Source organism: Aythya fuligula, chromosome 10, assembly GCF_009819795.1.
Source record: "Aythya fuligula isolate bAytFul2 chromosome 10, bAytFul2.pri, whole genome shotgun sequence".
Taxonomy (NCBI): domain Eukaryota; kingdom Metazoa; phylum Chordata; class Aves; order Anseriformes; family Anatidae; genus Aythya; species Aythya fuligula.
In genome coordinates this window covers 7,766,935-7,783,493 of record NC_045568.1, presented here as the reverse complement: position 1 = coordinate 7,783,493, position 16,559 = coordinate 7,766,935, and the positions used below count along the sequence as shown (strand labels likewise).

The window sequence follows — 16,559 nt, the reverse complement described above, 5'->3', positions numbered from 1 at the left end:
TGAGGGGATGTAGGTGCCCTTCCTCTAATACTGCTTTTCTGAAATGTTTGCTGTGAAGTAAAATGAAGCATACGTATCTCTTGAACCTTTCTTCCTTATTGCAGGTGACCCACTGCAGTGCAGTGCCTGGGTGGGGCAGTGTGCTCTGTACATCATGATTATGATGTTTGAGAAAACCATCATCATTATAGTGCTTCTGATACCTCAGTGGAAGGAGGTTTGTGTTTTTTACACCATCTTACAAATGAATTTCAGGTGGAAGCCATAAAGCATAGATTTCTAATGTTCCAGTGTTTAATTGGTTGACTTGTCCATCAAAACAGACTACAATCCATGCCATTTAATTCTGGGAATAGTATGTTCCTGTACCTTGATTAGGGTACAGTTAAATAGGCTTTCTGTCATTCATTGCCAGGAAAAATATTTATTGTTTTATGTTTATATAAATATATACTACAATGTATAAAATTTTATTCTATCTACTTGTCTGGGTAGATAGTGTTTTTTCCTTTTCTCATTTTCTTAATCCTTTTTCAAAGCTGTTCTGTTTTGCTTTCTGTAGTAGTTTAGATTTCCTTTGCACAGTTTTGTTCATAAACCTAATTTGTAGGCTTTTAGTAATTTGCAGTGGATTAGTGAAGCCAATTGCTGATGACTGGATAAATATTTATTTTAGCATCTGTGTAACTTAATACTCAGAAGTGATGGGGTGTGGTGCTGTAGCGCATTAAAACCAATTAGTTCCTATTATATTGTTTGGACTAATTTGGGAACTCTGAATCTTCTCCTTACTGTGTATTTTGTAAAGCTCTGGTCTGTTTGAATTTTCTTAAGATAAAACTTAAAAACATGTTCCTTGAGAGCATACAGCTCGAAAATGGCCAAGATGGTTTGAATGCATCTCTTCAGAATTCTATAAACAAAAACAACAGAGATAAGTTTATTGCCAGCCCCGCTTACTTATCTGTTGTGATTTATAAGCTGTCCTAAATATTTTCCTTTTTACACAAAGCTGTCCTTTTTAGGTTCACATAACTTACTTATATAGTGTTAGCTAGTACAAAAATAATTGCATTTACTAATCAAGTTGTGAGCACGTGCTGCCATGATCTGAATTTAATCCTTTTCTTTTCACAGGTAGCTTTATTGAATCCTATAGAGAACCCCCAGTTGGAGTTGGCTATCGTCATGTTGATAGTTCCCTTCTTTGTTAATGTTAGTACAACTTGCATGCTTCTGTGAGATGTTTACTTGTAATTTTCTCCCATATAATAGTTAAATAACATTAATCCTTAAATGTTAATCCTTAAATATATAGCATAATGTACCTCGATGTTTAAGTTATTTTAATTTTTAAAAAGGAAGGGTGTTAAAGAATGGAGAAAATGCCTGGATATGTAGATTATTCTTAGCTGAAACCTATACTGAGCTAAGTAACCAGGCTGAGAAGAGGCGTAGAAATGCTTCATTGACCCTTTTGGGCTGATGACTTCAGTAGATTGAATGTACTACTAAAATACTGACATAGAAATTATGAAATGACGATGAAATTTGCTTTGGGAAACAGTTGGGCTAAGGATGGCTGTACTGTGAAGTATCCTGTGTCTGATGACAGCTGATAGCGGCTGGCCTATGCAGGAGTGGAAGGAAAGGGAAGTGTGTAATCAGCCTTCATAAAGAATACCCTTCCAGCAATCTGGGATTTAAGAACAAGAGTCAGAGATGGTATCTTTGCATGTAATACCTGCTGGCAGCTTTTGCTTTCATTAATTTGTTCAAGCATGGATTTTATCTTTGCAAACTGAAAGTTTGTTGCAATAAGATGTCTGCCTAAGCCATTCACATTTCTACACAAAGAGTTAATGTATGAGCACTCTGAACAGCAACTGTTTTCCTTATTCTCTCCTCTTCTGCAAAAGAATAAAGTGGAAGTGTCCTAGAGCATTCATGCAGTGTATAATAAGCCATGGGACTGTATGCCAAAAAACTATACCTTTTTGGCCAATTCAGAACTATTTTTAAGCTTTCCTAATTCTGTCCAAATGCTGACTGAACAAACATATGCTGATCTGAGGAAAACTGAACTGTCACCTTCCTCTTTCTTTTTACCAGGCATTAATGTTCTGGGTAGTAGATAATTTTCTTATGAAGAAAGGGAAGACAAAAGCTAAACTCGAAGAAAAGGAAGCAGGACAAGATTCGAGAAATGGAAGTAAAGTCCGATATAGGAGAGCAGCATCACATGAAGAGTCAGAGTCTGAAGTATGTAGAGTTCATTACTGCAATTAATGCAATATCAATCCAGTTCATCCCTCATTCTATTGATTTGACTGTAACATTTTCAACTCGGTTTTGATATTCTTTGCATGTACCTCTAACAGTGGTTCCTAGTGTTTGCAACTGAAAACCAGTTAAGAAAAGTTAATGTCGCACCACTCACCAGTTAGTTATTTTCTTTTCAAATGAGCAGGAAGACGTAATACATGTAAATGTCACAGGTGAACTGTGTTACAACTACTTCTACAGATCCCACGCAGAGGACAAAGCTAACAGACCATTCTGATTTGAAGACAGGTTAATGGCTTAAAGTAAGAGGAAGCTGGAGGAGGCAATTGGCCTGATTTTTGTAGAAGTACTTGTCTTTGCTCTTGCAAATAACTTTTTAAAAGTGCCCACTTAATATTATTTAGTATAGCTTGCCTGGATGGGCAGTATCTCTGAAGGTAAGTTTTTTGCTTTAGTCAGTTGATGCATTTAGTCAGTTTTCTGCATTCTGGGCAGTGCTGCCTGTATGTTTTGTTTTTTAATAAAATTTTAATTGCAAATGTTGGTGAGGAGCTTATGTATTCCCTTTCACGTTAACAACAAGCTGCCCCCACTGTTCTGGAGGTGCTGGAATCAAATCTTTAGGTTAAGAGTCTGTGATTGTAGTAGAGATTAATTTGCATGCATCCTTCTTTGAGGTTCTTACTTACTTGAGGTTCCAGTAGAGTGCATGACATAATGCAGTTTTTTGATAGTACTGGCAGTAAATCCCATTTATGTTCTGTAAGCTCTTCCTAGAGCAAATACTAAAGTCCTTTGCAAGCATAAAAAATAGTAAGTTAAAAGTAGAATGAGGAAAGACCATGACTTTGATCCATGTTACTCAGAAACTGTAATTTATTTTTAGATCCTCATTTCAGCAGACGATGAGATGGAGGAATCAGACGCTGAAGAGGACCTGCGTAGACTGACCAACCTAAAGTCCATTAAGAAAAAGAAGCATCGTTTTGGTCTGCCTGTATGACACATTCCCTGACCTGTGTATTTGCAGGTTTCATGGCAAGAACTCCTCTGTCAGTGGGTTTTAATGTTGCAATTGCATCTCCCTTTTCATACAAACTGACTTAAAAGCAAGGTCTACCAACATAATGCAAGCATTTGGAAGACTTGCAGTTCAGTTGCACTACAGACACACTGACCAATTATGCAAGAATGTCTTTTCATCATATGTGAAAACAGCGTTGTTAAGGACTAGCCACTAAGGTGATTTGTATCTGACATTTCAGAGAAGATCATAGAAAACAGATACAGCGATCTTTCATTTATGGTTAGTGAATGATACAGTGTAAGATGTTCTCAAAAAGGCATCTGAATCAACTAAGTTAGTGTGTTTTATTACTAAAACTGGCTTTTGCAGCATAATTCCTAGAGCAGAATAGTTTATGGTTACAAGCTGTAACTTAATGTTATTTTTTTAAGTACAAATGTTTACTTGCTACCAGGTACCTATGGAACTAATAGGTGGAACAAAGATTTTTTCCAAGTCTCCTCAAATCTATTTGACTATTTTATATTTAAGTTATATTTTCATACAGTTGTATTTAAAGATTCTCTTTGTCAGAGAAAAGGGTGCAGTTCCGTTTTTTGTGCAGAAAAGGTCATAAGATTTGTAGTGAAAATCATTTTATCCTTGCGTCCTGGTTTAAGACAAAGAGGTTGCAAAGGGAAAGGCTCTCTGTCACTGCTGAAGTCACCAAATATCACTAAAAATGCAGTCCTAAGTGTGCTTTTGACCACATAATTTGAAAGTACCTTTTTTAATAGGAGGTGTTGTTTGCATATTTGACAAATGTGCACTTTAGTGTATAACAAAAATCTGTTGTGATAGGTTACTTATTTGTGAAATGAATATATCTATGGATGACTTTAATTATTTTTGTTTCTCTAAGTCTGTTATGTGTACCTCTCATATAATGCAAGAGAGATGGAATGTTTCTTTCACTTTTCCTTGTATAGGGCCTGCCATCCAGGACCTTGATCTGATTGGAGGAGCTGTGCTACAGTATTGTGAATAATTCTGTCCCATACTTGATATTGTTGAAAACGCAATCTTCTATTTAATGTGCTTAAAAATGGGTTTCTTCTGTTTAATTTCCTTTAAGTCCGCTTATTCTTTAGTGTTTTTTTTTTTTTAAAAAAGAGAGGTATAATAGTCACTACAGAATTTCTGCAGTTTTCAGTGTCTGTCTTCTAATAATTGTCAACATGTGCTGCTCTAAAACCCTGCAGAGATGTTTTCAGTTACTTTTGCTTTGCAAATTTTCTAAATGATTGTTTCTGACGGCTTTCCTTACGTAGCTAAACCTTGTGCAGGACAAGGCAGTGTGTCGAAGAGGTGACAACAGAAACAAATTGCAGATCTGTTGTACAATCTAGACATCAGAAATGTCCAAGCCTTAAACCAAACAGTTTCATCAGAAAACTGCTCAGAACTTTTTAAGATTTTTTACATTTTTATAGATTTACTAGGTCTTAATGTGATTTATTATCCAGGCCACTTAAATGGGGTTCTTGGGCCTTAGTAAATACTGAACTGTGCGCTCCCTTACTTCCTTTCACTATTCCAGCATTCCTTTTCACTGCTTGGCTGCTGAGGTGAACACAATGTTCTGAGACTTCAGGTACACCTCGGCGGATCCAGCTGACTAAAAGGGACATTTTACCAAACCTAACGTTTGCAAATTTAGTTGAGCCACTGACCTCTGTTACTGTGCACTGAAATGTAATAACTGCAATAAGTTTAAATACTAGTGTTTCTTTTAGACTAAATCTAGAAACTAATGACAATGGAAGCTTAATCAAGGTATTCTGAAGTGGGGGGTAGGGGGCTGGGGAAATGTCCCTAATCGGTGTTGCCTCTGTTTTCATTTTGTTTTGTGTTTGTTTGTTTTTGTTTTTTTTTTTTTCCATTGATTGTGTGTCTGGCATCTTCTCTTGATTGTTGACTGTTGGGCAGGCTCATATATCCAAAAGCACAGTATTTAAAGGAATTCATTTTCATCAACAGGATGGTCTCATACAGCTCACTGTTCCAAAGGGATTTAAGAGCTAGAGCTGGCTCTTGTTGCAAATGTCAGTGTTTATTTTTTAGCATAGGATTTGTTCTATTTCAGATAGTGAAATAAAAGTATTTAACATGTGCTACATACCACTGCACAGTCATTGCTATCCTCGTCAACTGAGCAGCGCACACAAATTTAACTGTACAAGCTTTCATTTTATCTTCCTTTTCCCTCCTCTTCTATAATTACTTAAATTATTGAAATGATTTCTATTTCTAGTCTCATGTTTAGTCTGTGAAATGTCAGTATAAAATTATGGCCTTAATCATGTAAAATATTTGTTTTGAGCAGACCTCAAACTTACTGACCAAGTACAAAACAGTATAAAGCACTATGGAGCAGTTTCTTGAAGGTGGTTGTAGCAAAGGTATACAAATACCTATTATTATTTTTTTCTGTCTTAAGTGCTTAAATGTCACTTGGTTTGAGATTTTGGTATGCCTAGCAAGATGACATAGTAAAGCACTATGAGCCAAAGAGACAGAAGTCAAATATTTTAAATACCACAGTAGTAAAAGGAGTATATCTTCAGAGGGAAAAAACAGTTCCAACTTTCTCTAGTAAAGTATACAAAATTTATTCCCAGCCTTAGACAAATAACAAAACTGATCTTTTTCATTTTCTGTTACCATATGGAAGAGAAATGGAAAATGTAAAATTGGCAATTTCCCTCTTTGTAAGATAAAAATTGGAATTCTCGCAGTAGATACAAGATGACGTGCTCTTGTCTGAAGAGCTTGTGTGTGTGAGAGAAGGAAATACGTGCCTAGTGCTTCACTATGTCTTACTGCTCATTGAAATGTAGTGGCACTGCAGGCTGAAATAAATTTTTCATCAAGAGTTGATCCGGTAATAATAACATTGTGGCACAACATTTGCATTTATGCTCGGATTGGTGCTCTGAGTTAATGCCTGGTAAAGGGACTATAGGACAACTCATAGCAAAGGTTTACTTCAGGCTGTGCTTAAAAAATGTGATTGTTTAATGAAAATAAGCTATGTAGTATATGCCAAAGTAAGAGAAAGGGATTGTAACTTACCGAAGACATACAGAAGCATTGGTGCAAACGGAGTTTACCACGAATGGTCAACCTAAATGTATTAACTGTTTCTGGTATCTGACCTGTGACACATTCACATAAATTTAAAACACTGGTGTCGTCTAATACGTGGTTTTCAAGTTCTGGCTTTGATATGTTCAGGTCCCCTTGTCTTACTTTAAGTAGGTAAATGCTGTATATTAATGTTGCTAACTAAAATGTACTATAGCTTTTCTTCAGGGAAAACTCAGAAATTGAGTTGCAAATTAGAGCAATGCAAAGTGATCCCCTCCAACAGATTCCAGCTGCGCCTGGGGAGGGAGGAGCGGGCTCGCAGCTCTGCTGAGAGCTGAGCATCACAAGGAATTTCTGCCACTGTGCTTGACTAACCCGTGTTTGCAACTTTGCTGTGCTTTTTGCAGGAGAAACCAGTAATGAAAGAGCCACATCAAGTCAGAGTAGATCTACAGCATAGGCGTGCAAACTTTTTTTATGTATTTAAAGTTTCCAGTTCAATTACTGAAAATGACTACTATGGTTTTACAAAGTAAAACTGCAGTATCTTTAAAAAAGGGACTCTTTTGTAGGTGTTTCTGTCTTTGCGTGGGTATCTGTCTCAAACTGAATGTTGGGTTCGTTTGTAAGTAAATTCAGAGTAGAGCCTGTGTGAGCAAAACCAACGAGCTGTATTCTGCTGCCCTCTGTTTGGACCATATTGTTTAATCAGTAGTGTTACCGTAAACTTCTAAGGGTATCTGATGTAATTACATTGTATAATGGTTTACAATAAAGTTTGACTTATTACAGATTTGTACACTTGTTTTATGCTCCTTCTGTTTAAAAGTGAGCGTGTTTGAATGTTTATAATGTGCTGTTGCAGGCATCTGGTTTTGCTAGTGGAGTTTAACCTTGGGACTGCAGATTCAATTTTTTGCACTCCCATGTCAGTATTAATTTCCATATATTCTTGTCCTTTAGTAGTTAAGTCCTATTTCTTAGGAAGGACTGTTATTCTTAGAAAGCAAGTTTTGTTTACAACTGTAAGAACGATTGCAAGCTCAGATCTGTTCCCTGAGGAGTGTTTTTGCCCTCAGTGTTTGCACACACATGGAGAATAACCATCTGTATTTGCAGTAAGAAACCCTACATGTGCGCCCTGAGAACTGCTGAGGTTGCAGAACATAGACCCGAAGCCCTCTGGAATGTAGGACTTTGTTAAGATACTGTACCATACAGCTGATAATCACAGCCTGCTTTCTGCTTTTGAAGCAAAGCCAGACCTTTTGGTCATTGGCCACAAAAATGTGTGAACTTGAAAATGTCTGAATTAACCTCCAGTATCCTGCCCTTTGGCAGGGTCTTAGCCTAATGCAATAACTTGTTATACTGTCTTACCATCTCTCCCCCTTCTGATGTGTTTGCAGCAGGTAGTAGAAATGAAGGAAGGTGCCTGAGGGTCCTGTTGAGAAGCTGGTGAAGCGCTGTGTGTCACAACACTCACATAGTCTCTCCTTGTGAGACAGACGGGCTGTGTGGGGCTGTCTGGTTGTAGGACCAAGTAGCCTCTCTGTACCCCATCTCCAGAGGGCAACATGCTGGAGATGAGCAACGTCACCCTGCTGACTTCCATCGCCACTACTTCACAAAGCAAAATGAGAAGGGGAGAAGTAGCGCTGTCTGAAGAAGACATGATGCCTACACGCTGTGTAGTGCAGAGTTGTCTCTGCCTACCAAAGGGTGCTGCAGCAAACACTTGCACTTCTCTGATATATCCAACAAAATGAGCATAGCCCAAGCTTGCTTCCCATCCCGCCCTGTTTTGGAGGCTGTAAAGATGCTGTTTTACTCTTCAGGTGTCTTGTTTCCTAGCTGAAGTGTCTAGCATCTATTACCCAAGGTGCTGAAGGAATTAGGAGGGCCATCAAGAAGGAGCACTGCCTTGCCAGGAAGCTGTGACATGAACCATAAAGGTAGGTCACGCCTTCATGCCAAAATAGAGCAGAAATCCTGTTATCAGTGGGCTTCTGCTGGTTTCACCACTTCTATCTGGGCAGAAGCAGATTGGTTTGTTCGGCTGGGCTGGGCCTGCACAGTATCAATTCACAACTACCTCGGTTATTCCTCTCTTCTGTTTGTGCATTACCTTCGTTACTTATCACGTACTACACACAGGCAGCCCTATCCCCATCCCCACCGCCTCCCTAAAGAGAAGTCAAAGAATAATCTTCACCCTATTGAGCTTGGCAGTCCACTGAGTAAGCAGGTTCCTGGAGAAGTCACATCTGCTGTAAGATCCCTGTCTTGTGGAAATCGCAGTGTTCAGATGTGTACAACACCTTAGCAAAAATTCAGGATATGCTGCCTCCCTCTCCGGCTGCCTTAGCTCCAATCCCCATGGAAGAAATGTTTTCCCTAAAGCTGATGGTTTTTCTTTCCACTCTGGTAGTCTTACAAAAGGTACTGGCATTTCACAGAAACTTTTCCTCTATTTTACTAAGCTGTGGATTTAAAATGGAAATTCAACATTAGGAATGTTTAAGTACGTAGCATCTGAAATGCTGCTTAACCTACAAATAATTACTCCACAGTCACATAAAAGAAGGCATCATCTCGGGCCTGGAGAGAGCTCATTTACAGGTAAGATGAACCCACAGATCTGGGGGATAGTTCACAACTGACAGATCGTGGTCTTTACTGCAGTTTGCCAGTGCTGTGACATTGATGCAATGTTTTCATAATGGAAAAAAATGCCAGTTTTATTTACTTCCCGTGTCTCTCTCTGTAGCCTTAAACAAATCACAGGCAGAGCCTGAGAAAAGGCTGGGGAAGATTTCTGTCGCTACAGCAGTCGCCGTTCCTGATAAAAGATGTCAGGAGTTATGCCAAGTCCACCTTTCCCATGCTAAAGTACCTGGCTGGAGTCTTGGTGCTTTCTAAGTGTCAAGCATAGTCACAGAAGCTTATTATTATTATTACTGCTAGTAGTAGTAGTATTAGCATTAGGCATGATGCAAAGAATTAACGTTATATATAAAAGGGTGGAAAGAGCTCCCCACCAAACCCTCTCCTGGTAATAAAAATTACAACCCATACATAAGACTTTGTTTTTCTATTTAATTAAAAATTAGCTTGGGAACAAATCTTAAAAGTTTTGGAGAAGGTTTTATTACTGTCAGCACATACAGTGGGGAAAATGAATTTAATCGTGTGTGAATAATCCACTGCTATATGTACGACAGATGAACTGGTTAAACTTACTAATCCTGCTGTAAACAGAAAGTGATTTTACTCTCTGAAGTGTGTAAGAGCCAGCTGGCATCAGAGTGAGCTCAGGAATAGGATTGTAAGGGTAAAACCATATCCTATCTCATAAACTCCAAAACACACAACACTGGTTCCTGTGCAAAAGAGAATTAGGGCACAGCAGTGTAATGCTTTTGATGTTAGGTTTATATAAACTTTACAGAAAGCGTATTTTCTAATGCTGGGAATGAGCAAACAAGACTTTTTTTTTTTTTTTTTCCTATCAAGAGAATTCAGAGTTGATTTTGTGTCTGTAACAAACTTTCGCCTTTTAAAGTTATAAGTAGAGCCCCAGTGGACTCCCCTGGAAGTTGTTTTTGCTGTGGATTGGGCTTCCCCGCGGTCCCGCTGCCACAGCTGTCTGCTCTCGTCACTCCTGAACTTCACCCGTCCCCAGGCACACGGCGCGGCAAATCCTGCCAGCCCTAGTCATCGCTAAGAATAAACTTTTCAACAACAGCCTGTGTCAACCTGAATCATCCTGGGATCTGGTTTGGGAAAGTGACCCAGCTAATGACCTCACGTTAGATGCTCTATATAAGCTGAGAGAAAAAAACAGGCACACGCACAGTGCGCAGGCTGGATTTAATCAAAGCCGGGAAACTACCTTGGAAAGGATTTCAGGCGAGTGAGCGCTGTAGTTATGTCACAGGTATGGGGGCATTGTGCTGGGCTGGCTCTCGTTCAAGCAGGTTACCTGACAAATCTGTACTTGTTTTAGATGGTTTGCTCGAAATATCTTATTAGCAAGTTATTCTTGTTAAGCAGTGAATTGTCTCATCTGCTTGGATTGTTTGATTATGTTGAAATATTTAAAACCACTTTATAGCTTAACAACTAAGATTTTAAGAGCAATTATTATACGGAGAAGGAAAGCAGCTGCTCTCTACATGGTTAATTCTTTCTTTTTTTTTTTTAATTATTATTTTTACCCTAAGTACTTTTATTTCTGTAGGAAGGAAAAAAGCATTTCCACTGCTCTGTTTGGGGCTGTTTTCCTGAAAGTTTTCTGCTTTTCCAACACATTGTCTCAGCCAGTTATTTGAAATTTTGATAGTAGTTTAAAAGGATGTGTCTAGACTGAATGTGCTGCTATGTAAAGCAAAGTTTGGTTTATTAATGTGCAAGAAAAGAAAGTGTGACTGAAAACTGTAGCTGTCGTACACCACTTGAGATGGAAATGTTGCACTACACATTTTTGCGTTCATCTTTTAGTTCAATCAGAAGTTTTTCTTTACTGTGTTCCCCAATATTCCATGTTTCAAAGTGATCTTAAAATTAGCTCAGAAATGTTGAGTTTTTCACATAAGTGCTATGTTTTCACCCAAAGATATGTGCACCTGTCAGAGTTCCCCCCATAACAAGGGTTTTATGTGGTGGGTGAGATGGAAAATGTGGGAAGGGCAATGGAGCATAATCCTTCAGCCACACAGAGTAGTACGGTTCTGCTTATTTTCTTTACTCCAAAGAAAGAGACTTAAAAACAACATTGCATGTCTCATAAACTTGGGACGGGAGGAGATAAAGGCCAGGCAGGACCGCTGTGCTGGCGGGGGATGGCTGCTGGCAAACCCTGCTTACAAACGTGCTTGTGTTGGTAGTAATTAACAGTCGTGTGGCTCCAACAAGTCCCTTGTCCTGATGGAAAGAAGACTCACAGTTACCGTCTCTTGCCAACAACAGGCAAAGGACGTCAGCAGGTTTCATATTCCTGCTAAAAAAAAAAAAAAAAAAAAAACGAGGTATTTTTTCCCCTTTCTGCATTGGAACCAACACATTTGTTTCCTGTGGATTATGCCAAAGACCCATCACCAGCCAGTTCTTGTTACAGATAGACAAATGAAATGCTGGCTATGGAGACATTTGGTTCACCAGCTTAACCCATCAAAAGTTGCTGTGAATTCTGAAGAGTTTGCTCTCAGCTCCTGCTTTCTTTGGATACTCATAGAGTGTTTTTCCCAGAGACCTCATGAGTGTTTTGTTTCCCACAACACATGTAGATGGGATTGACAGCGAGCTATTCCGAGCGTTCCTGGGGGTTTATAGCCAGCCACAACTCTGCCGAAGTCTCCAGTGCAGCCTGGCATGCATGTGCTGTCCCTGCAATCCCCCTGGGACTCACTGCTCAAGCCCTTTGCAGGCCTTGGGGATTTGTTCCCCTCCACAACTGTTTTTAGCTTTACAGGCAGTGGCCCAGGAATGTACAATGAGGCTCCACCGCTGCCAAAACCCAAATCAGGAGCCCTGCGTATGTAGTGATGGGCAGAGAAGTTTCTCACTGATAAATAAATAGATTAAAGTTGGAATGCCCACCTCTCATCTTCTTCTTAATCACATCTCCTGTTGAGGGTGGTGAATCTGATCCCCCTGCACCCCACTGTAAGGTCTTTCGGGTGGGACCTTGGCACCCAGTCCTTGAAAATAGTAAAATGAAGAGGGGAATGTTAATAGTGCTGATTGATGTAGTGTTCAACTTAGAAGTGCTGATTTAAAGGTAGGGTTGTTCTTCCATGTTTTTCCAGTTTTCTTCTAGCAAACTGTAACTGGGTTAATACTTGGACATTCTAGTGTACCACCTGATGATGCATCTATTTCTGTATTGGATTTCCAATTCCTTCTCCAGATTCTGAGTCCAAAATGTGTTCAGTAGGTGCTTGTCAGAAACCCCTTTGAGTGCTGAGATACTTTCCCTAAATTTAAATCAATATCTATGGGTCAAGTCTTAAATTTTATTCCAACTAGATCAGACCAGATTTCTTTAGGAAATCAGTCAGAGAGATTCTGATGTAGTAGTAGACAGTGGCTGAGCATAATTCTGCAATTAAGTAGTTTATGTTTGTTTGTTTGTTTTAATGTTTTTGTTTGCTTGTTTATTTTCCCTGAATGTTGGAAAAATTCTTTAATTACCAATCTATCTTGGTCTTTCTTTGCAAAAGGGCCAGGCAGGCATCTGCCCTGTCTCTTTCAAAGGCTGGGCAATCAGAAGACAAATTTAGAACCAGAATGGTGGCAACAGATTTTGGGAAAGGTAACGAAATCCTGCCCTGATGTGGAGTTGTGGTTGTGTAGAGATCTGGAGTAGCTGAGTGTTTATTCTCAGAGTTGCAATAGGTGGAATACAGAATTAGCAACTCTGTATATTGTAGCTGTTAGGCCCAGACCTCTTTGTTCCCTGTTTCTAAACATGAAATACTGATGAGTGGGCAATACTTTTGTTTCACAGCCAGCCCCTGTGAAAAAGAAGCGTCCTCCAGTGAAGGAAGAAGATCTCAAAGGAGCTAGAGGAAATCTTTCCAAAAACCAGGAAATTAAATCTAAAACCTACCAAGTCATGAAGCAGTGTGGTAAGTCTCTTCTCCTTGATGGAAATAATAAGAAACCTTACAAAGTAAAGCGTGGAATTAATTGTTATCTTCAGTGAAGGAGTGCACCTCAGAAACAGCAGCAGGCAATGCTGTCACATCCCCTGGCCTGGCTGCATAGAATCCTTGAATCCATCATCTTGTTGGCACCCCCATAGGTACCAACAGGGCTCTGCTTCAAGTGATTTATTTTCTCCCTGTCTGGACAAAGTAGGAGGGAGAGCTCTGACTTTGCCTTCTGAGCCAGAGTTCAAAACAAATCCTGGTCCCACAGTCAGAGTGGTTGCCAAAGTTGAAGATCTGGATGTTTGGGCATAGACTAGGGCCTCTAAAGTGTACAAAATTGATGTTTGAGATGAAACACGTACTGAGGGGAATAAAGGGCAGAAGGTGAGAGAGAAGAGAGTAGGTGCTTGCACTGAATGCTCCTGGTGCTTTTTTTTGTTTGTTTGTTTTGTTTTGTTTCTTTCTTTGTCTTTTGTTTTTTTCATCAATAGTGGGAGGGTACAAAGAAAAATGATGAATTTCAACCCCTTTTCAGGGTGATATCCTGAACCTCACAGTGTTTTTAAGCACCTCAAGGAACTTGGGGTGGTCAATGTTGACGACCACCTACAGATGCTGGAAGCTGCCCTGTGCTTGAAATGAGAGTGCTGTGTTTTACTGTTTGGGAAGCTGATGGACTGATGAAATATTTATCAAATGCTCATACGTTTTAGCTGCAGTAACACCAATGCTAACTGATTCACTGATTGCCTTCTCTTCTGTTTTTGTTTGTTTGTTTGTTTTCCCAAGAACAAATGGGCTCTGCAGCACCTTCCATATTCAGCCGAGATCGGACAGGAGGTGAAACAGTCTTTGAGAAACCTAAAGATGAACCAGCCAAAAGCGTCTTTGGTTGACAGCTGAGCTGAAAGTGATTGTTGAGATGATTGTTGTAATATTTTCCTAATTTTCTACCCCTTACACTAACTTCACTGTAGACCTAAATAGCTTATTTTCACCTTAAGCCATTAAAAAGTGAATGGACTCATATCAAAGGGTACAACTTCCGTTTTATTTTTTATTAAGTGCATTCTTTGTGTTGAATGGTGTTTGCTATAATGGTTTAATTGAAAAAATGGTTGTTGGACACTGCTTGGCTTACTGTAGTGACCAATTTTAACTCAGACTTAGATTAATTCTGTGGGCTTCTTGCCATCACTAGCTATGATCTAAATGTCAAAAGCAATGAATAAATATTCAGATGACACCATTTTAGTGTCTGTGCGATTTCTTCACACTGCTTTTACAGAAAGGGACGTAAGGAGCTGGCCTAATGGGCATTGCAGAATCATTGAAATGAGTTCTGGCCACGGCAGCACCCCAGGGAACCCTCCTGGTGCTGGGGGAGGTGGCAGCTCCCTCATGGCCTCCTCAGGGCAGTACTTCAATCATTCCTTGATGGTGAGAGAAGATGGCGGGCAGTGCCTCAATCACTTCCTCACAGTGAGAAGACGGCGGGCAGCGCCTCAATCATTCCCTCACAGTGAGAAGACGGCGGGCAGCGCCTCAATCATTCCCTCATGGTGAGAGAAGATGGTGGACAGCGCCGCAACTGTTTCCTCACACACAGCACTGCCGGGAGAGCAAATGGCAGGCTGTTGGTCTGCCTCAGTATGGAGTGATGACTTTCTGCCCATTCCCTGCCATATTTTTTCCTCACATCCTTAGGGTCTTGTCAGATCAAGACAAAAGTTGAGCCACAGACACATCATGTCCCAAACAACTCCTCTCTGAGTCAAAGTGTGTTTTCAACTCTATTTGTTTACATCTTGATTTATGGCATTAAACATCAAGGATTTTTTTATTTTTTTTTTTCCCTGAGGTTTTAAATTGGAGTATTTTGGACCTGTGGTCTAAAACATGGATAATCACCTCTTTTGGTGGTGCCTATTCCCTGGCAGCGTGCCTGAGGGTGGTCAGGGAGGTAAGTCCCACCTTTATTTAACAACGGTTTTAATTTTTTGCAGGCCGTTTAAGAAGTGAAAGCGGTATTCAAGGTCTCTGTGTGGGTGAGCACTGTGAAGAAAATTATCTTTGCTTTTTTGTGTCACGAACAGTGGATAAAATGTGCTGATGCCCACAGAACTCTAGGAGAGGCTGTGGCATGGGACACTTGTCTCTCAATACCAAATCCTTTGGTTTTAATTGATGGTTTCCCTAAGAAAAATAAAGATGCTGTTGCTTTTAAGAAACACACATTTTATAAATGTGTTTATAATATGTTTTGTTTACAAATGTTATGGACAAGGTTAGTGCAAGTGTCACAGAATTAACCACTTAACTGTGTGCAGCAGCTGTGCTGTGCATTTAGTAAAAAAAAAAAAAAAAAAAAAAAAAAAAAAAAAAATTACTCTTTTCTCTTCTTCCCAGCTCCTTCACCGCCTATTCATGTTTTCCAGGGGCAAACCCAGCCATCAGTTTAAAACTCCGAAGAGTTTTGAAAGAGCCTTATTTAGCCTATTTTTCAATTTCAGGGATTATTATCTGCAGCTGAGGCACTGCTTCCTCTCTGCTGTTCACTGCTCTTCCTGAAGAGTGGCAGCACAGCCTCTTCCTCTCTGAAGGACCAAGGTTCAAGAATTAAAATACTGAAGAAAAAAAGCTCTCACTCGAATACTGCTAGAACTGTCCCCACATCAGGTTTAACTACACCTCCTTAATTAATCTGTGAGGAAGAAGTGGCAGGAGGTTGTTTATTAATTAGAAAAGAAAATGGAGGACAACTGGGGCTAAATTATGTTCACACTTTCTTTTTATGCTGCATGTGATTGAATATTGCAGATTTGCTTGGAAGCGGCAAAACCAGAGAGGAGGAGGAAGGGTGCTGTATTTCAGACCCATCTTTGGGTATGTCAGTGCTGATTTGGAATGCACGGGGACCTTTGCCTTCTGCAGACACACAGCACAAATGCGACAGGGAAGCAAGACAAGTTATCTATCTGGAAAGTGGGGTTTTGCTAAGAGCTTTACTTCCATAATGTCTTCAGGTTCAATTATTTGTGATGGTTCACAGTGTGACACTAAGTGCTCGGGTTCAGGAATCCCTTTTAAGAGGGATCTCATCTAAAAAGATAAGCATTGGAGGTAAATGTGTGTCCCTGGGACAAAACTGCTCCCCACTGATGACTGCAGGGTGTTTGCTCTCCCTTATGAACTGAAGCAATCCTGTGCTGGAAGTTACCGGTGGCTGCTGCAGGACTGGAGCTGTTTGTAGGTGAGAGAAACAACCATAACAGCTGTCTGGAGAAATGCTGTCATCTTTTTCTTCATCACCTTGTATGTAATACATCCAGCCATGGGAAATGTGGTTTATTCCTTTTTTTCCTTCATTTTCATAGAGGAATAGTGACAGGGAAGTGTCTGACTGCCTCCAGAAAGTGAGTTTTCATGTCCTCTTGCAATCAAAAGTATCTCCTGTTGTC

General features: G+C 39.8%; 1 protein-coding gene across 2 annotated transcripts in view; it reads left to right on the top strand.

Annotated features, from left to right (window-relative positions):
- LOC116493024 (musculoskeletal embryonic nuclear protein 1) overlaps positions 1 to 14,222 on the top strand; it is a 39,001-nt gene extending 24,779 nt beyond the window's left edge. The window contains exons 5-11 of one of the 2 annotated variants that reach the window (XM_032194128.1): positions 105 to 217; positions 1,138 to 1,215; positions 2,113 to 2,262; positions 3,173 to 3,283; positions 11,916 to 11,931; positions 12,958 to 13,074; positions 13,888 to 14,214. In XM_032194128.1, the coding sequence (XP_032050019.1) occupies positions 105 to 217; positions 1,138 to 1,215; positions 2,113 to 2,262; positions 3,173 to 3,283; positions 11,916 to 11,931; positions 12,958 to 13,074; positions 13,888 to 13,994 (692 nt within the window). In that variant the 3' untranslated portion in view covers positions 13,995 to 14,214. Of the gene's footprint in view, positions 1 to 104; positions 218 to 1,137; positions 1,216 to 2,112; positions 2,263 to 3,172; positions 3,284 to 10,319; positions 10,383 to 11,915; positions 11,932 to 12,953; positions 13,075 to 13,887 lie in introns of those variants that run through there. The other variant, XM_032194127.1, reaches the window with a different exon arrangement.
- Positions 14,223 to 16,559: the final 2,337 nt, after the last annotated feature.